General features: G+C 39.0%; 1 protein-coding gene across 7 annotated transcripts in view; it reads left to right on the top strand.

The window, feature by feature from the left end:
- LRRC14B (leucine rich repeat containing 14B) overlaps window positions 1–20161 on the top strand; it is a 48688-nt gene extending 28527 nt beyond the window's left edge. For all 7 annotated transcript variants that reach the window (XM_058174238.1, XM_058174239.1, XM_058174237.1 and 4 more), the window contains 2 exons: window positions 5056–10218; window positions 13616–20161. In XM_058174238.1, coding sequence (XP_058030221.1) covers window positions 9314–10218; window positions 13616–14261 — 1551 coding nt within the window. In that variant the 5' untranslated portion in view covers window positions 5056–9313 and the 3' untranslated portion in view covers window positions 14262–20161. The remainder of the gene's footprint in view (window positions 1–5055; window positions 10219–13615) is intronic.
- Window positions 20162–21219: the final 1058 nt, after the last annotated feature.

Genomic DNA, 21219 nt, shown 5'->3' with positions numbered 1-21219 from the left:
ATCCCCATGATCATGTGATCAAAATTCAGATGCTTGGCAATTGGTTCACATTTATGACTGTTGCTGTGTCCCAAGGTCATGCGGTCACCTTTTTGTAAACTTCTGGCAAGCGAAGTCAATGGGGAAGCCAGATTCCCTCAACAACTGGGTTTCTAACTTATCAACTGCAGATTCACCTGACAACTATGGCAAGAAAAATCGTAAAATGGGGCAAAACTCACTTAACAACAGAAATTTTGGGTTCAGTTGTGGTTGTAAGTCAATGACTATCTGTACAGAGAACCAGAGGTTAGCTCTATGTTTCTTTTAGTTGATGTTGTTGTAGGGCAACATTTTTTTTTTATTTGAATTTATATCCCGCCCTTCTCCGAAGACTCAGGGCGGCTTACACTGTGTTAAGCAATAGTCTTCATCCATTTGTATATTATATACAAAGTCAACTTTTATTGCCCCCAACAATCTGGGTCCTCATTTTACCTACCTTATAAAGGATGGAAGGCTGAGTCAACCTTGGGCCTGGTGGGACTTGAACTTGCAGTAATTGCAAGCAGCTGTGTTAATAACAGACAGACTTAGTCTGCTGAGCCACCAGAGGCCCCTTAGGTATTTGTTGTAATACCTAAGTTGCTTTAAAACAGGGGTCTCCAACCTTGGCAACTTTAAGCCTGGAGGACTTCAACTCCCAGAATTCCCCAGCCGGCTTTGCCGGCTGGGAGATTCTGGGAGTTGAAGTCCTCCAGGCTTAAAGTTGCCAAGGTTGGAGACCCCTGCTTTAAAAATACATTTTTGGAGTTGTTATTTTGTTGTTGCTGTTGTTCTGATGTATAATTGCCCACCAAAGAAATTTTTCTAGAGACAAGGCTAATCCAATCCAGATAACTAGAAAGTACAGCAAAGAATCACTCTCTGCTGCCCTCTGGTGATTGTCTGAAAGTTTGCAAGGCAGATACTGTATAGCAGCCTTGCTAGAGAAGGCGTGTTGCAGGCTCTTGGTGAAAGAAAGTATGTTGTTAGGACTTTGGAACTTGAATCTGGAGAGTTGTAGATGGAGTCTAGTTTAGTCAACTTCTGAGAATTGTTTGCCTTTTATGTGCAAGGGCCCTTTCAGAAAAGGAAGGATGTGCAACATTTTATGTAAGAATTGGCTGACAGTAGGAAATCTTAGATGACGTGTCGTGGATCCGGTATAATTATTGGAAGAATGACCTTCAGCCTTGTATTGGTCAACAGAGAGATAGCTATTTCATGTTTTGCTTGAAGTTCAGGGACTTCACTTAAGTACACAGAGTATTTCATTATTTATTTATGTGGTGAGTAGATATTCTCCAGCCTTTGGTCAACTAATATCTCCCAGGTGTGATTCACATATATTGAATACATAAGTGAGAGAGGTCTGGTTCTCTGGTTTATTAAATTATAAGAGAGGGGAAACAGGTGGAAAAATAAGATTCTTGACGGTGAGAACAACTAGATGAACTGCAAATGAGAATTCTGCTCCAGCTTGGTTTCTTGGTTTGATCCAGAGGTGAAATCCAGCAGGTTCTGACAGGTTCTGGAGAACCGGTAGGGGAAATTTTTGGAAAACAAGCAAATATCACCTCTGGCTGGCCCCAGAGTGTGGTGGGAATGGAGGTTTTCCAATATCCTTCCCCTAGGAGTGCAGTGGGAATGGAGATTTAGCAGTATCCTTCCCCTGCCACTCCTACCAAGCCACACCCACCGAGCCATGCCCACCAAGCCATTCCATGCCCACCAAGTCACGCACACAGAACCAGCAGTAAAAAACTTTGGATTTCACCACTGTCTTGTAGTGAAGGAAAATAAGTGATCCTCATTCTTGGGTCAAGGGATGGGGCTCAAAGTGTTGTCAATGCTGCCATCCAGGTCAACAGGCAATGAACTAAAGGTTATTTTTGTAGTCAGGAAATTAACTTTTACAAAACCAGGACATTGGGTTCACATACTTCCTTTTCTAATCACTTGCAGAAATCGCTTGTTAACTGCTTTTCAGCTATTAGAAGCCTTTGGATGGACAGCTTTTACAGGGCCAGCAGGTTTCATTCAATCCTTAATGAAATATGTTTTAAATGTACGTTTAAGGATTTTTTAAAATGCTTTAGCGTTTTTAGCAAAAGAGCAATTAGAACTTTGATTTTGGAAAGTTATACATGGACTAAGAGTCCAGATGGATTTGGAATAAGATTTTGGAATTAATTATAAGAATCCTTCCCATGGGAAAGTGTTTTTGTTTTGAATTCACTTAAAGAGTGAGACTTTAAATTTAGATATTAGAGAATAGAACAAAAGTATTGTAACAGAACAAAATAAATATTAAAATTACATAAATATCACATTAATGTACATTAATGGAGAAGAATATTTAAATTTGACTTATTAATACAGCATGGAGCAAAATATTTGAATATTGGATGTATTAAAGATATTTTTGAACAATAGACACAGAAGTATCTGCTTCTATAGATAAACTGGTATTTAAAATATGTTATGGAAGAGCAACAAGTTTTACTGGACAAGACTCAGATTGATGTGAAAATAGATTTGAAAATGACAAGCTTCCAGAATGATATGAAAAAAAAATATTATACTGGACGTGCAAATGAAACTGGCTGATATTTTGATAATTAAAAGGATATACAGATAACAAAACAAAAGAATGACCTAGATAATTTTCCTATATTAGATTTACAAAGCTAAAGCTTTGAAGGATTTTGCGAGAAGGGAAAAAATAAAGTTCTAGAACATTATTTAAATGGACTAAAGTTTTTATTTGTTTAGTTTTGTCCTGCCTTTATCATTTTTACAAGTAAAGTGGTGAACATATCCAACACCCCTTCCCCTCCTAATTTTTCCAACAATAATGGTCCTGGGAAGTAGTTGGGCTGAGAGGGAGTAACTTGCCCAAGGTCACCCACTTGGTTTTCATGGCTAAGATGGGACTTGAGCTCATGGTCTCTTGCTTTCTAGCCTGGTGCTTTAACTACTAGCGCAAAAAAAAAGACCAAGATTAAGTAAAAGAAAGCAGTATAAAGTTGTTTTATTTGATCAAGGTTAAATATATATGTTGCTCTCTCTAATAACCCTTAATACGTTTTTGCTGATCAGGATTGAAACAATGAAGACTTTGTTTATAGATGACAAATGTGATCTGGGAAGAAAAGTTAATTTATTGTATTTTAAAAGAAAATAATAAATTATTAAACTAATTTATACTTGTGATGATACAAAAAGATCCTTTTTATATAGTTCTTTTCTTTTTCTTTATTATATTTTCCTTTTCTTTCCTTTCTTTTTATTTTCTGCACCATTTTTTCTTTTTACTCTTATTCTTTGAATTTGTATTTTATCTTTTTAATTGATATGTATGTATGTAGACACAGAGAGAGAGAACCAGAGCTTTAAACTTGGATTCCAGTGTTTTTACTGATGGCCTCAACTTGGTCTTTGTAGTTCTTATTATCCTGGTCTTCCAAGGCCTATCAAACAACCTAGAATTCAGACAGTCCTTAGTTAATGACCACTTTTTCAGCAACTGAAAATATAATGGAGCTGAACAAGGAGACTTATGGCTGCTCCACAAAACTGTGGCTGTCACAATGTCGTGATTCAGGGACTTGGCAACCAGCTCACAATTACAATGGCTGCAGTGTCCTTCATTGCTATTTGCAACCTGAAATGTGGGCTTTCAACTAGGAGAGTCAATGGTGGAGTCAGCAGAGGCTGACCGATGGCAATTACGTGACATGGCACCTAATAGATCCCATGAAATTCACCAAACAACCGCAATTGGAAATGTCAGAACTTGTCATAAGTTGCTTCACGACCGCATCACGTAACAACAGAGTTCCTCGTCCAAATTACCAATGTTAATTGAGGCCCACCTATTTGTGCTTCTAATAAAGATTCAGGAGCCAATTATGTAAGAAAGTCAGCTGCAGGCTTCTTCAGTATCGATGAGAAGATCCGTTCCATGGATCACAGGAAGGCTCCCTCATGTATATGACGAAATAGTACAGATGGTGGAATTCTTGCAACCCCACCCCTTTCTTCTCAATAAATCCTGTTAATGAGAACACTGTGAGAATTGCCCTTGGAAAGAATTACGTTGGGTTTTAAGTAGTTGCCGAAGAGCCTGACAGATATGATCTTAATATACAAAGTGATCAAAACTAGGATTACCATATATCCATATTTTCTCAGAAACAGAAGCTGCAGGGAAGAAGTATTCCCAATATTAATGACCAAATTATAATCCAGATGTTCTAAAATGGGGCAGCAGGGGTGGTGTGCAGTGATTGGTGGTAATGATGTATGACCTTCAGGGAAGAGATATACACTGCTTCCTGAGCAGTACTTTCTAGGATAGAACAGCATCTTTGCTGCCTCCTGATTGATGCACAAAAACGAGGGAAAATCGATCAGCAAGGAAAAAATGCTGCTCCCCATGAACTACTAGAAGATGCTATTCAGGGTTTGGGGTGGTTTAAGGCTGCTGTTTGATGTGTGTGTGTTTACCAGACAAGAATGAACAAGCAAAAGCTTATTTAAATGCTAGTTTATGTTCCCAAGACATGTGATTTCACATCACAGACATTTATTCTAATGGTTCAGACTTCTCAGACTGCAAACCCTGGTTCAGTTTGTAAAACTTGTGATTTTATAGTATAAACTCTGGCAGAGATTTTTGAATGACAAATATTGGCTAAGCCCCACTTGGGAGAAACCAAGGATCTGATGATCTGCAATTGATTTATTTAGGCATTTGCAGTCCCTATGCTAAGTGTATGTGAATGAATGAATGAATGAATGAATGAGTCAGTCAGTCAGTCAGTCAATCAATCAATCAATCAAATTTTCAGGTTTCTCTATTTTCCAGGAGGTCCTGTTTTTCAGTTGCAGAGATACACATCAATCCCATCTAAGCATTAAAACAACGGAATATAATGTAGTGTAAACACACTTCTTTTTGTTTTTGTTTTAATGAAATATTTAAAAAATGTGAGATGTTCAATCTAGTGCTTTCCATTTGTGTTTCAGATCAATATTCACCAGCTACCATTCTGATTCATAACGCTGACTGAAGATTGGTTTGGTTTCAGACATCTAAACATCCTGTTAGAGAAACCATTATTAATTAATCAAATGTCCTTGATTTTCTTGATTTATCTATCAGTATTTTTACAATGTTTTTCAATATGCATAGGCAGCATATGTTACAGACTAATGTTATTTGTGAAAAACAAAAGCCCTTCCACTCAGAATAACTACTGCAAATATATATGTTGTAGTACATTAAAATTAAATGAAAGAGGAAAGATAAATGTATGTATTAATAAAATGATGATAAATGTTGAAGATGATGGCACAAAAATGTTATACCCAGATGATACATGGATTGATTAATAATGTACAGGAATGATAGAAGAGATGGAATTATAAAGTAAAAAAGAATTTGAAATGAAGATTTATGTAAAAGAAATCAGGGCTGCTCGAATACCATTTTAGATTGAATTGAAAATGGAAACAACAAGGGAGTGGAAAAGGGGAGAGGAGTAGAGAGAGGGAAGGAGGGGAGTAGGGAGGTAAGGAGAGAGAAGGAAAGAAGAGAGGAAAAAGGAGAGGAAGAAGGAAGGGGAAAGAAGAGTAGGAGAGAGGGTAAGTAAGGGAGAAAGAAGAAAGGAGTGAGGAAAGAGGAGAGGAAGTAGAAAAGGGAAGGAGAGGAGGAATGACGAAAGTAGAAAGAGATAGAAGAAGGAAGAGAAGGGAAGAGGAAAAGGAAAAGTTGTGTTAAAACAAAGGAAGGAAATGGTAAAAGAGCAGGCCCAAACAACTAACAAATGAAAGTTAAAAGATAAGATGAATGAATAATGATTAATGATGGATAAGAGACTGCACATTTAAATATGTTGATGAAAAATAAAAATAAAAACTTTTATCTAAAAAAAACCTATTGCAAATATATAGAAAGCTCCAATTATGGTTTCAAATTTTTTCAAAGGAATTTCACTACTGTCAGAAAAATAAATGTTGCAATGGTATTTTGAAATGCATAACAATGAAGCTTTCTTAGCCTAGTTATGCTGAGTCAAAAGGCTGGGAGGAAACATTGCTCATCTTCATTAAAAGAGATATCTAGAGATTTGTTTTAATTTTACTTTTTTCCTGAACTTCACTAATCAGCCTTGGAAGTATTATTCCATTTGTATCAAGTCTAACACAACTATTTTTGATTCAGAATGACAAGCTTATGAGCTGAACAGACCCTATGACAGTGCTAGACACCAGCCCCAGAACCCTAAATGAAGTAAAACAAAATAATTTTTGTAGAATTAAACGTTGGTATGAAATTATCACATCTCATGAGATTCAAGCAACAACATGCTGAAGATCAATATTCATCAGCTACCATTCCGGCAATGACATCAGTCAAACTTGGTTTTTTTTTGACACAGGTGCCTTGATCCAGTGAAAGGTTATTGAACCATTGACTCTCCCAATAGTAGGAGATTATTATTATTTATTAGATTTTTATTATTTATTGTTTATTAGATTATATCCACTATTTCCCCAATATATCACAAGACTGCAATAGACATCATCCCTGTCTAAGGGAAACTGATGATGCTGGTTTGGAATCATAGAACTGAGACAAGACTGACATTCAATGTTATATGTCTGACAGAATAGGAAAAGATTTTACATTTTCTTAGACTTTTAGAGCCAGTTAGAAAACGCCATGGACAACAGAGTTAAGCACGACACCAGGGAGATAGTCCTTTTATAAAATGAAACTATAGAAGAGTTAAGAACCTGCAGATTGCAAGTATTTGGCTTCGTAACCTCTGGCACCTTTGTCTCCTGATAGCTTATGATCCCTTTTTACTAACTATTCTACTATTTCCTGTGATTGCTAACATTGATCTCTGCCAATCCTGGTTTTGGTCTGCAGATGGATCTACCGATGAGCAATTCTTGAATCATGTACCCAGAGGCATGGAGGTTCTTCAGGCTAACATCAAAACTATGCCCACATTTTGCTGCACCCTCATACCAAGCACTTTACTCAAGGATCATATACCACATTCCTTCCTGCTGAATTGTTACAAAGTTCCTGTTAATCTGTCTGGATGGAGTTAACGTCTTGCCGAACAATTTTTGTAGGCTTAAGGTTGACTACGGTCAACCTGTGCAATTTGTGGCTCACAGGCAGGAAGGAGAGTTGAAGAAAGAAGCATCTATCCTCAAAGGACACTTTGTACATTTAATTCTGAATTAGATTTTTAGGGATAAGCCTCTAAATTTAAGGGATCTAAAGCTGGCAAAAGAGTCATCTCAGAAGGTGAAGCAACAGACATCCCAAAGGCAAATAAAGCCCCAAGTCTCCCTTTTTGGAACATTGTAGATGCCTCTGCAGATAATTGCTGAAAACTGGGGGGCACCATTTCTTCCCATTTTGAAGTGGGAAATATAGGAAATAATTTAAGTTTAACTTCTAATATTAGTTCAACAAACTTTAACCCAGCTCTCCCAAAAATGAAAACATTAAAAAAAATAAGAGAGAGAAAGAGAGAGGAGAAAAGAGAATTCTGGCCACATCTGTACAGAGGGGCTTACTATTATTTGAAGGAAATAAGGATATAGTAGGTGGGACTGTTAGACCTGTTCTGCTGCATGATTTTGTTAACTTTGGCTCTCTTTTACCAGCCTAAAAGTCTAAAAGAAAGTTCTTCTTTACAATTTTGATAGGGCAGCATTTGCACCTGGAAATCCCACAGATGTATTGGATGTGCTGGGTAGTTGTGCTCTGAACATATCTGATTTGATAGTGAAGCTCTAAGTGTCATGGAGCTGGCGGCAGACTCTGATGATGAGGAGGTTGGGGAGGAACTTGGGCCAGTTCTGGAGTATGGGGAAGGCTCTGATGGATGCTCTGCATCAGATGCAGAGATAGAGCCAGGGCCGTCCGACATTTCCCAGCCACCGGAGAGGCAGCTACCTTTGGAAGCTGAGAAGAGTGAGGAGGAAGAACAGCTGGGCCCTATTCCAGATGCACGTATGCACAGAGCAATTAGGAGAGGTGAACAACAGAGGACAAGGAGTCGACTCGGGAAGCAAAGCACACATGGATGTTGAATGGCCCCCCCCCTGGCTGGGGAATAAATAGAAGGAAAGGGGAGTGGTTGTCATAGGAGACAACAGTTCGTATTTCTGAAGATTTTGCTCATTGTATTTTGTGCCACAAAGACTGTTTGCCAGATATTAATTTGCAGCCTTTTGTCTGGGAGCTCAGGGCCTTGCAATTATCACAAGGAACTGATAAGGTCTGTTATTGCAGTTAACTCCTTGAAGGACTATTGCCTGGACTTTTCAGTGGGTGAATCCAATTAATTCACAAGAGGTAAATAAAGGGGGGTTTTTCGTGAGAAGGAGTCTATTTCTTGCTTCTGCTAAGGCTGGGTCAGAACATTAAGAGCATATAAACTAAACTACATGACTATAGATAACTAGAGCTGAGTCATATGTTGATTAAACACTGCATGCATCTTTTTATAGTGGAAAGACAAAGGAAAAGTTTGTACCATCTAAATATTTATTACATAGTATTTTTTCTTTTATTTTTATATCAAGCCTTTCCAGTCATTAATTCATGAAACCTATGAATGATTTTTTAAAATTGGCAATAAGACATGTCTCTGATCGTTCATCTTAAAGGGAGTATAACTCTGATTATTGAGTCTATCAGCAACTTCACAACAGGATCATTTGCTGGAAATGAACCTCGGTGTACATTGATTTGCTCCAACAAATCTTGTGTTCTTTGTTGCATGATGTGATGAATTCTAAGTCTTTAGATAAAAATCATTAAACACTTCAGTAAATACATATTTACCTCACCTTTTCTAGTGGTTTAATTTTATGACTAGGTGAATTAATGGTTTCAAAATGACATTGTTTTATATAGTGCAAATATTCATTTTGGAAGCTGTCTTTGGGAAGTCAAACAGAATTATCTTTTAACAAGATGACGGAAAATATTTTTAAGGAAATACCAACTATAGGTCTGACTTTGCTCTCGTTCACAAAATATTATGCAAATGACCCCCTGCAGAACTAACTCAGGAGTTAAAGGTCTCAGAGAATGTCTGATACCAAAATAAATTTAGCATGTGATTTGACTGTTGCCTTCTCAGATCCTCCCAATCTCCACCACAGCAGCTGCAGCTAAAAATAGAAGATGATAAGAGAGAGGGTCAGAAAACAGATCCCGAGCAACTGACAGAATCATAAAGCAGCCATGCACTCACTACGGTTTCTGAGTGCTGAAGTTTTGGTATCCAAGGGGCAGTTGGTAAGACAGAACCTGAGCCATCTTGCCCACAACCTCTTCCCTCTTCTTTTTAAGGCAAGCTACTTACAGGAGCAGGTGGAGGTGATTCATGACCTGGTGGAGAACTGGCCACTGGCCGAATTCAATATTGGAAAGTTACTGGGAAAGACAGCTGATCACCCAGAAGACATCAGTAACCGAGCCTGTTCTCTGTGCCTGGCCAGTTGCCTAGCTGGTCTGAAGGACTATGTTTTGAATTGCTCATCACCTTACGCGAAACGACTCAAAACGGTGGACTTAACAGGCGTAAAGGATGTTGAAGTTCAGCTCTGCCCTTGTAGAAAAACAATGGGACGGTGGGCCCGGACAGAGCTGCTTTCAAGGACCTGCTGTGATCTGCTGGTGGACATGCAAAACTTGCCCTTCCTTCCAGATGTGTTTGAGGTCTCTGTGGATGTCTTTGCTGACATCTTTGTTACTGAACGAAGCTATGAGGTAGTTGTCCAGGCCTTGCTAATGAGGTGTCACTGCCCACTCAAAATCCACTGCAAAGCCTTCCGAGTGGACAATCTGGCTCTAAGGAAGCTCTTTTACATCATAAAGCTTACAGAGCCCTCTTCCCTGGGCAAGTTTGAAGTAGTTCACAATGTTAGGCTCCATATGGAACATTTGGAAGTGCTTTTTAATAACGTCCAGTTTCCTAAACTGACATCGCTCACACTGCCAGCTGGGACCTTTGATGTGAGAAGGTTCACACCAGAGGATGAAGCCATTCTTTCAGGAATTGGGGAAAAGATGAGCCAAATGACTCAGCTGACAGAGCTGAGCCTGGCATTTTCCATCCTCACCGGACGGCTCCGTAAACTGCTCAGGTAATGCGTTCCAGATTGCTTTTTCTGGTGAGTCAAAGTGCTAGGCAGTTGGAAATGCATGAAGAAAGAGTGAGGTATCACTGCAACTCCTGTTGCTGAGAGGAAGGCATGGTGATGGAGAACAGCAATTGCATGTTGCTGTTTAATTGATAATAAGTCACTTACTCACCAGGATGGTTCCATTTTATTCCAGTCTTACTTGGAAAGGAATTGAATCTGACAGAAACCAGCTGGCTCAAATTGTCTCCTAGACACTCTAGCTAAGAGAAATGAACTCAGATTTTCAGTGGCTCAGGCCAATGTTTAATAAGAGACCAATGAAATGCTCCCATGGGGATTTCCGGATAAAATATTCTGCCGAAACATTTTCAACCTGCAATGTATGAGGCATTTTATACTTCGGGGTTAATAGTTAATAGTTCTGAGCAGTAGGTATCCAGTGGGTACAAATTACACTACTATGAGCAACAGTGCCTTTTCCAATTCTGTGATTGTTTTACCTTTTCCTTCGGTTTACAGGACATATTTATATATATCTACTGAAAAGGAATTAAGTCTGGCTTAATCATGACTTTAAAAAAGTAGCAATTTGGGGGAAAATTTATTGGGATCTAATCAAGTCCTAAATGATAAACCAAAGGGAAGTCTCTTTCTATACAAAGTATTTATATTTCACATATGAAAATAATATCTCAATTGTAATTTGCTATCAAAAACAGCTTTATACTACTGCAGAAGATCTAATTATCCCAAAACTATCCCAAAACTAATCCCAAAACTATATTGGGGGCATTTTCTGAGCCAACAATCAAAGCTATATCAATTACAGTATACTATCATTATTCTTGCTATGCCTGAGGTAGAAAATAAATTATGAGCAACTACTGAATTCATTATTTAAGTCACCATCCTGGCATGGAATTTCTTTTTTTAGCTCATGCATGTCCAAGCCATGGCCCATAGGCTGTGTGTGGTACTAGACAGCTAATGCAGCTCCACAAGATAATAAAATAATATAAAAAAGAAGTTTGTCATTAATAAAGGAGAATATTTGTAGCTCAGTGTTGAAAAGAAGGGTCCTTGGTGCTCTCTGAGCTTGATTGTTTTCTTGCAGATGTTTTATTATCCAAACTAGATCATATCATCAATGCTACTTACCTAGTTCAGGTAATGACATGTCTGCAAATGAACAACCAAGCTCAGAGAGCACCAAGGACCCCTGACATTTGTTATTTATATACATTATATATTTTATACGCAGCCCAAGACAATTCCTCTTCACTCAATGTGGCCTAGGCAAGCCAACAATCGGACAATCAAGCTTTAGATAGAAATCTAAAATAATAAAGGATCAAGAAATCCTAAGCCTTTTGATAAAAAGTTTAAAAGTATCTTTTCTTGTGAGGAGGGATGTGACATTAAAAGTGAAACTAAAATTCATAAATTTAGGTACACATAAAGAAGCCCTTTCTTAAGCCAATGTCTTTGTCTTCTTAAATCTAGAGCAGCTACTCAGTCCCACCAGTAGTCTCTCCAATTGGCCAAAGAGGAGCATACACACACACAGAGAGAGAGAAATACAAACATACACAGATACACTACCCCCATTCTTATTCTTCCGTTGCCAGATTTTCTTGGGGGACAAGAAAAGATTAATAACAAAATCCACAATACGAAGAATGTTGCACAAACCATTGCCAAACTCTTTCAAAAGGTTTGTGCTGTAATTCTGACATTGCAGATTTGGACAAAGGCACTACAATATTTAAAGGATTGTTTTAAGTGTGTTCCTTAAAGATTGCAAAGATGGAAATGGAATACAGGAAAGCCTTAGCAAAAATATGCCACAGAATTCTCCTGTTTTCTACCATGTTCTTATATTCATTGATTGGATCCCAGGCCATCACTGAGACAGTTTCAAGTCACTTATTTAGTTGTAGTGGAAAGAACTGTTATTCCCCTTAACACAAGTTTTTCTGGGAATAGAGTGATGCAACCACTCTACTGGTGGGGCTTTCAGGTGGCCCTCTAGCAGCTTGGGATCAACCAGGGACCTACTGGGCACTTTTAGACTGACAGACAGATTCCCTTTTCTCCAGGGCTATTTTTGACTCATAGCCCAGAGATCTAGGTTAGTTTGGATAGCAACTGACCAACAATGGCAAAGTGGATGCTGCACAATGCAAGGTGAAAGAGAAAGCAATCCGACACCTGAACAAGTTTTGAGTGAGAGCTAAATCTATTGGTCTAGCCACCTATCAGAATTTGCCTCTTCTCTAATCCCATTCCACATTAAGGACAGTGGCTGGTGATGATATTTGGTGAGAGGAGAAGAGAACAAAAATGCGATGCTCCACTTCCTCTCCTTAATAAGGTCTCTATGGACAAGAAGGGCATGGCTATTTGAGAACTTCATGTCTGTGGCTCAGGGGTGGGTTCTACTTATCTTTACTACTGGTTCGCATCATGCCCCCGTGCGCACATGCGCAGAAGCTTCTGTGCATGCGCAGATCACTTTTGATGATGTTTGGGTCAGTGGGTGAAGCCTCCCGCCAGTTTTACAGTTCTATAGATTCGGTGTGAACCGGGGGCAACCCACCACTGCTGTGGCTTGATAGGCATTGCTAGATTTGGAGAAGGGGAAGTATCTGTGTTCAGTAAATGTTATATTATTAGAGCTTTGTGTCAGCTCATTGACTGTTAGGCATTCTCATTTGGTCATGAAGAATCCTGAATCAATATTTTCATCAATTTTGTGGGCACTCTAAATAATTTGGTATATCATATCCTGGTTTGACCTCTCTACTGTTCAGCCCTACTCTTTCTGGAATACCTGAATACTTGAAAATAGTGTCTCAGCCTCAATACAAATGTTCTGTTTACATCTCGACTCTGTGTGAATGGAAACTAATTTATTTCTACTTTCTTCTTCCTGTACTTCAATCAGCCACCAATCTATACGAGGACTTCTCCTCTTATCCCATGGCTGCTAAATTTGCTCAGAGTCTTTGATGAGGGGCTTTATTAAAAGCCTCTTGAAATGCCAAATAAACAAGGTCTGGCAAACGAATGCATCCACTTACTTGATGAAACTTTCAAATATCTCTAAAAAATTAGCGAGGCAGGAATTACCTTTGCATAAACCATACTAAAGAATTAGCAAGATGTTGCCTTATGCTCAGATGACCATTCTATTTTTTAATACTACTTTTCCACCAATTTACTTAGCTAGGTGATCTATACTTTCCTTGGACCCCTTTTTAAAAATTGATGCTAGAGCCATTTGCCATTCTTACGTTACAGAGGCAAGTCTATGCATGTTTATTTATCTTGTTTTTAAAAGCTATAGAATGGATTAGTACAATTATTGGATTTGTGGTTTTATTAAACTTTCCAGTCCTTTGAAGACACCGTTGAAAATGCTGGATGTTTCGAACTGTTCGCTGAACCATCTTGACATGGCTTATTTAGCCAACAGCCTGCATTCTGAGAACCTCGAAGCTCTTGATATCAGTGGACACGATGTGGCTGATCTGTACCCTTCAACCTTCTTCAAACTCCTGAACCATTCGTCTTATAGACTGAAAAGTCTCACGCTTGAGGAATGCAACATTCAGGACAGTCATATCAACATGCTGATTTTAGGATTGGTTCCTTGTCGGAAATTAGAGGAGCTGAAGTTCCTTGGAAATCCTCTATCTTCTCGAGCCTTGAAATGCCTTTTTAATATTTTCATTGATTTTCCAAGGCTGAAATATATTGAATTTCCGGTTCCGAGAGATTGCTATGCAAACAACATCAGTTACCCAATTGGCGAAAGTGATCTTTCGAAATTTGACCACCAGAAATATGAGAGAATAGTCGAAGAGCTTCACATGATTTTATTGCAAGCAAAACGAGAAGACATCAAGGCTTCTACTCCCCTCTATGGAGCGTATGATGCTGCAATTCAGGAAACAGGAAACGAACTGGGAATTTCTTTGTTGCAGTCATTCCAAGATGCCCTACAACATTTCACCGTGGCCCTTAAGGAAATGAGCTGAAGTTTGAAGCTGAACAAGTATATGCAAACGAAATATGAGCACACATGGAGAATTGAAAAGCTCCATATTTTGTGGTACCCTCAAACTGATATCGTGGTCACCTGAAGATCTCCCATGGTATCCTAGGTAACCATCCCTTTTGATACTGGTTTGACCTTCCAACATCTTCATTTCTTGAGAAAATTCAGACATACATACTAAAAATAAGATAAATCACAAATCTACAAAAAAGTAGGCATGCACATTGTGACACCCGTCTATTCCCTATTACACAATCCAATGTTGTACTCCTTTTAGGGAATTCCAGAGCAAGCCCCAATGCAGCAAATGCAACCCACGTTGTATCCTTCCACATTTATTTTTACAGATATTTTGGCAAGAAATTGAAGCCCTCACTGGCAAATAAAATATCTGATATGGATGCTAAGTAGGTGCTTGTTTCAGAATGCTTCGATATATGGCACTTACTATTTTAAGATCATGAGCCAACCTGAGATTTCACAATGTCTAGGCACTTAATATTAAGATGAGATATTCCTGCCTCTCTCTTTTCTTTTTAATTTGTGGAATGGACATTTTATCCTTGACAGCCCAATCTACCCAGTTTGTCCAAGAGAATATGATTAAATTAAATGATTTCTATGCTAATATGAGAGAGAAATGACTATTGGTCTTTAATTTTCAATGTTTTTCTTGGTATATCAGAAGTTAAATGCAACATATGGCTGAGTATACACAAGAAATACAGAATGTATGTATTTTTGCCTGATTTTGACTGACAGTATATTTGATAGTAATTACGGAGAATTAACAATTATATTGAGACGAGTTTTTCTCTTAGAATTCTTATTTTTCTACTTAGCTTCTCATTTGCTAGCTTTATCTGCCAGATTCTGAACCAAAAACGAAAATACAGGCAGTTGTCAGGTTACAACAATTCATTTAGTGACCGTTCAAAGTTACAATGGCACTGAAAAAAGAGACTTATGACCATTCTTAACACTTACGACCATTGCAGCATCCCCATGGTCACATGATCAAAATTTAGATGCTTGGCAACTGGTTCATATTTATGACTGTTGCTGTGTCCCATCATGTGATCCCCTTTTGCGACCTTCTGATCAGCAAAGTCAATGGGGAATCCAGATTCACTTAACAACCATGTTACTAATTTAACAAATGCAATAATTTACTTAACAACTGTGACAAGAAAAGTCATAAAATGACTTTTTATGACTCTGGGCAAACTCACTTAACAAATGTTTCACTTAGCAACATAAATGTTGGGCTCAATTGTGGTCGTAACTTGAGGACTATCTGTACAATCGATGGATTTCCCTCCTCCACTGAGGAAAACCTGAACTGTAACAACAGGTGGGCCTTGAGAAAGTAAAAATGAGGAACTCCCATTCTCCCTTCTCACCTTTGGGAAGGAGGAATGGAAAGTACAGGTAGTCCTTGACTTACAACAATTCGTTTAGTGAAAGTTACAATGGCACCTCAAAAAACCGATCACACATTGTCACACATATGACCGTTGCAGCAGCCCCAGGGTCAAAATTTGGCCACTTGATAACTGGAATATATTTATGACGGTTGCAGTGTCCCAGGGTCATGTGTTCATATTTTGCGACCTTCTGACAAGCAAAGTCAATGGGAAGGCAGATTTACTTAACAACCATGTTACTAATTAAACCACTGCAGTGATTCACTTAACAACTCTTGCAAAAAAGGTGTTGTGACCAAGACCCAAGTAGTGATTACTAAACACAATTCAGTTCTCAACGAACTTATTTTATTAAAACAGCTGAGAATTGATTCATTCTCAGCCTAGTCCAAAACAAAATTCTTAATAACCAGTCCTTCGGCCTTATCACCAACCTTTGATGTCTTTGGCAACCTGCCAAAGGCTTTTCTTGGCAAAACCCCCACAAAGTTCAAGAGACGCCGATGAGAAGCATGGAAATCAACATTGCTTTTCTACAAAGAACCCAATGGCTCGTTGCTGCTCTTTTAAGCCTTATGGGAGGGGCCAATCACCTTCTCGCCTTACTCCCGAGTTGTCCTTTTTTCTTCAGCTGCTCTTGCCTTCTGGCAGCTCTTCGCATATGTGCACTAGGAACAGGCTCCTCCTGTTCCTCTGCCTCTCTGCTGTCCGCCTCTGGAGGCTCCGGAGTCCGTGTATCGCTCCCAGATGGCCCTGGCCCCATCTTTGCCTCCAATGCAGAGCCCTCGTCCGGGCCTTCCCCTGACTTCAGGATTGGCCCATTGTTCTCCTCAGCCTCCTCATTCCATTGCCAGGTCTGCGGGCTGCTGGCGGACCACAACAAAAGGTTGTAAAATAGGGCAAAACTCACTTAACAACTATCTTGGTTAGTAATGCAAATTTTGGGCTCTGGTTCTAGTGGTAATTCGAGGACTATCCATAATCACATCAGGGGAAGGAGGAACAGAAAGGGAGAGAGAGACCCTACACAAAACACAGAAAGAGCAAAGTTTGTTGTTCAGGGGAAAGAGTTTGTCAAGGGTGACTTCAGTATCACTCCTCTTCCTTTTCCTCCCTGCCTGTCTGGGGATTATAGTTAGCTTTACTTGCAGCACACTAATACAAAGTACAAGGTCTGTACAGAGTCCTCACAGAAGCTCTAGCACAGTGTTTTTCAAGCCTGACAACTTTACAAAGTATGAAGAACACTGCTGTGTACCAGAGTGGACAACCTGAAACCCCAGGTCGCTTGTGGTCTCCAACTTTGCTAATGTTTTTTTCCCCCTGCATCATCAAGACTCTGTTTATCACTTCTGAAAATCAAGTGAAGAGTTTCCGGTTATTGTGAAGGTAGTAGTGCAATTAAGCCCTGGAAGGCATGATATGTGCATTAAAAGACTAAAAAAAAATCCTTTCTAAAGGATTTTAGAAGGGAAAATCCTTCTAAATCCTAGAATTTTTTTTCTAGGAGGGAAAATCTGGTTTAACCAGCATGTCAGGTACAGATTATAGTGATGCCTTATTTGACCTTTGACCCTCCCCAAATGTACAGTGGAATGTGCCCTTCCCACCATCACCCCTTAAAAAAGATTTCCAAACTTTCAAGCAAGAGTGGCAAGGAAGCCCCGTAGACTAGATATAAATAAATCTCTGATCCAAAGCATCTTATGTTAACCTAACCTAACCTAACCTAACCTAACCTAACCTAACCTAACCTAACCTAACATAACATAACATAACATAACATAACATAACATAACATAACAACATAACAACAGAGTTGGAAGGGACCTTGGAGGTCTTCTAGTCCAACCCCCTGCCCAGGCAGGAAACCCTACACCATTTCAGACAAATGGCTAGCCAACATTTTCTTCATCAGGAAAACCAGAATCCAGAAGAGGAGAAGAATGGGGGAGCTGCTGGAGGGGAGCTAATGAACTGTTAATATCTCAAATAATGCTAAGATCCAGAGAAACAAAATGGTTTTTTTTTCCAGGTTTAAAGTACCTTGCTTATATCTTATAAAATGTGTGTTTGAATCAATTAATTTTGAACTAAGGAAACATTATTCTTAATTATGCCTTTAATCACTTTCTTAACAAAAAGCACTGCATATAAAGCAGGTCACCCAGTACAGGGATCTGATTTTAAACTGCACTGTTCTCTGAGTCATCATTTAATCTTAAATAAAGTCATAGACATAGACATTTGTTATGGCTCATTGAACATGTAGTACATAGACATACAAACACACACACACAGCAATGGAAATAGACTTTAGTGTGGACACTAAATGAAAACAGAGATTATTGGTTCAGCTTTCATAATCAAAAGTAATATCCAGATGAGGAGAAATAAACTCTGATTATTCAGCTTTTATTTTTAGTATATTACTTTTCCATAAGGATGTTATGGCTGAGGTTCCTTCACATCCATTCCAAATAGATACTTTCCAATTCTTTTTATCTCACCACTTTTTCAGATACTTTCCTTTGTACATCTTATTCACTAAGTAACTATCTGCCAACATTTTGCATCCCCAAACTTCTTCAATACTTTTAACTAACGGCACTTCTGATCTTATAGAGTAGCGGTCCTCAGCGTTTTCAGCTTGGCAGCCTGGCTAGAGGTGGGGAGAAGGGAACTGGGCTGCACAAGTAGTGGCCCAGGGCATGCACGCGCGTGTGTGCATGTTCACAGCTTCACTCATGCAAGAGAGAAGAGAAGCCTTTAGAGCAGGGGTCTCCAACCTTGGCAACTTTAAGCCTGGTGGACTTCAACTCCCAGAATTCCCCAGCCAGCTTTGCTCCAAAATTGGATCGGGCATCCACTGGGCAAGCTCGGTGAGTCAGCAAAACTGAGCAGGGCACGCTCATCCACTCAGCCTCTGCTCTCACCGCTTCACTTTTGGAGCATCGGGTGCAGGCAGCTTGGCAGCCCAGCTGTGGTAGGGGGAGAGGGGAATCGGGCCGTGTGAGCAGTGGGCCAGTTTTCATGGGTGTGCAGCTCCATTCACACAAGAGAGAAGAGCGGATTCTCACATGGTCCGGTTCCGAATAGGCCATGGCCCAGTAATGTGTCACACCCCGGGGGTTGGGGACCCCTGCTATAGAACACTACATTTTTACCCTAGACCTGGAATTCACAGCCTTGACAAGTTTAAGATACAAGTTGTCTGGAGAACAAGCAAGCTGGCTGGAGAATTCTGGGAGTTGGAGTCTATGCATCTTAAGGTTGTCAGAGCTGAGAAACACTACTGTAGATCCACCCTATTAGAATTCTGATTTGTGTACATCTGAAACTCTCTTCATTGCCTCTTAACTTTTGCCCTATTACCACAGGTGAGTGTTGCTTTTATTTGGAAAAAAATCAGTATTAGATGTGATGCTCATATAGAGAAAGACACTAGGGGGATTGGAATTATCATTCTCTGGATAAATAGTATTTTCCAGCTATTGTCCCAGGAACTGAGTCACTTTTATCACAGAAGCGGTTGATCTTCACACTTGATTAGACTGTAAAGTCAGCACTAGTGAGCTATTGATTTTGCAATTATGGAGCTTGTAGTTTTAGGCTAAATAACTAAAGCATTACAAATTGAATCTAAGGATGCATACCATGTAATTTAATGCAGACATGAAGTGTAATTTGAAAAGAATCTTGTATTATACCTTAATTTAACTTTGATGGAGTCAACTAAAGCAGCACATCCTTGCTTCAATAGTCAGATTAGGCTCATGTGGTTTACACTAATGCAAAATGCCTTGCTTTACAATATTTTAGAAAAAAATAGCATTATTGTGAATGTTAGAAGGTTGAATTATGGGAAGGAAGACTTAACAATGACATCATTTTCATCTTCACTTATACCAGGGGTGCCAAACTCACCCCATCTTGGCGGCGTCACGTGACATATCATGACTTTCCCCCCTTCACTAAACCAGGCATGGGTGTGACCAGCACGTGACCCATCCCACCCGTGACTTATGAGTTTGATACCCTGACTTATACATACTTGTGTAGGCATTACATTGGTTACAGGGTTTGTGAGAGAAGCTCACATAGGGGCTTTCTGAATGGATATTTGCAGGTACCCCTTTCTTGCAAATTATAGTGAATATTTGCTGCACTGTATGGGATCCTGGAAATGTTTAGGTACGTCTTCAGATGAATGTTAGTTTCTGGCCAGATCTATCCAGCCATTGTGCTCCAGTGTTGTGTGAATAGAGCATAACTGTCAACAGATCTCTAATTTACTGTTTTTAGCACTGGAAGGAGAAAGACAGGCTGGTCAGGAATTATTTTTGTATTTAAAATAGTCTGAGAAGTTTCTGCTGCATCCAGATCCTGGAACTCCTGGTATGTGGACCTTTCAAATCAAGAAACAAAATTCTGCTGTATTTATTTACTACCGGTATGTATAAATCTGTCAAATACCACTGCCCTTTGTTCAGGTGTACAGCATAAAGCAACATGTTGAAATACACCAAGTTTATTTTTTGGCATATTTGATTGATTGAAATGCTTCCTTCTTTCTCCAGAATCATATTTATGGCTAACTCCAAACTTTTCTGTTATAAGGGAATTGTATCCCTTTAACTATATGTCAGATCTACAATTCTAAGGATTTCCCATCAGCATGAATAATGGGAATTTTGGGGATTGCATTCTGAACATATTTTGAGCATGCCAAATTGGGGAAGGTTGATGTACAGCCTCAATGTTATCCCTTTAAAAAAAGAGGAAGTACTTCCTTCTTAGATTTTATTTCATCAGTGAACTATTGTAGCCTCAGATATTGTACTGAATGATATTCAAAGTTCAGAAGAGATTTTTTGCTGTGCATTTAACATGCCAATTTGAAGATTATGCATATATTTTAAAAAAGATACACCACCAAATCTCAGGTAGGTAAGTAAACCCATCAGACTGAACTGAGAAAGCACCAAGTAATTACTAATGATGGAACATCTGCTCCTTCAACCTGCCCATCCGTGAAAATGTTATTGGCATCAATCTACACTTTTCATTTCCTTAATGGATATTGATTGTCCTAACAGATTTTATTTAGCAGCATTTAAAGGGCAACTGGGTCACAATCTAACGTAGTAGACCAAATGACAAGCAGGAAGTGCAGGGTTCAAATCTTGTCTCTGCTGGTGTTAAAACTATGCCCATCATATTAGGATTTAAGCCACTGTTACTCTTACATATAATCTGAGGATAATTAAATGACCTATTGTGATCTAACAATGTGTATGAAGTTAGAATATTCTTAGACAGCTATCTCACTGCCAAGCAGAAAGAGAGACGTGCCAAAGTGGGTATATTCTGTCTATGCAGTGTTATAGCTCAGCAGTCCAAGACTTAATCTTTGCCAGAGAAACAGTTGTAACCTCTAAAATATTCATTCATTCATTCATTATATCACCATCCATCTCACACACCTCTCCAATAACCAGGTTTAATATG

This window comes from Ahaetulla prasina, chromosome 2, assembly GCF_028640845.1.
Source record: "Ahaetulla prasina isolate Xishuangbanna chromosome 2, ASM2864084v1, whole genome shotgun sequence".
Lineage (NCBI taxonomy): Eukaryota > Metazoa > Chordata > Lepidosauria > Squamata > Colubridae > Ahaetulla > Ahaetulla prasina.
This window is presented reverse-complemented; position numbering and strand designations above follow the sequence as displayed.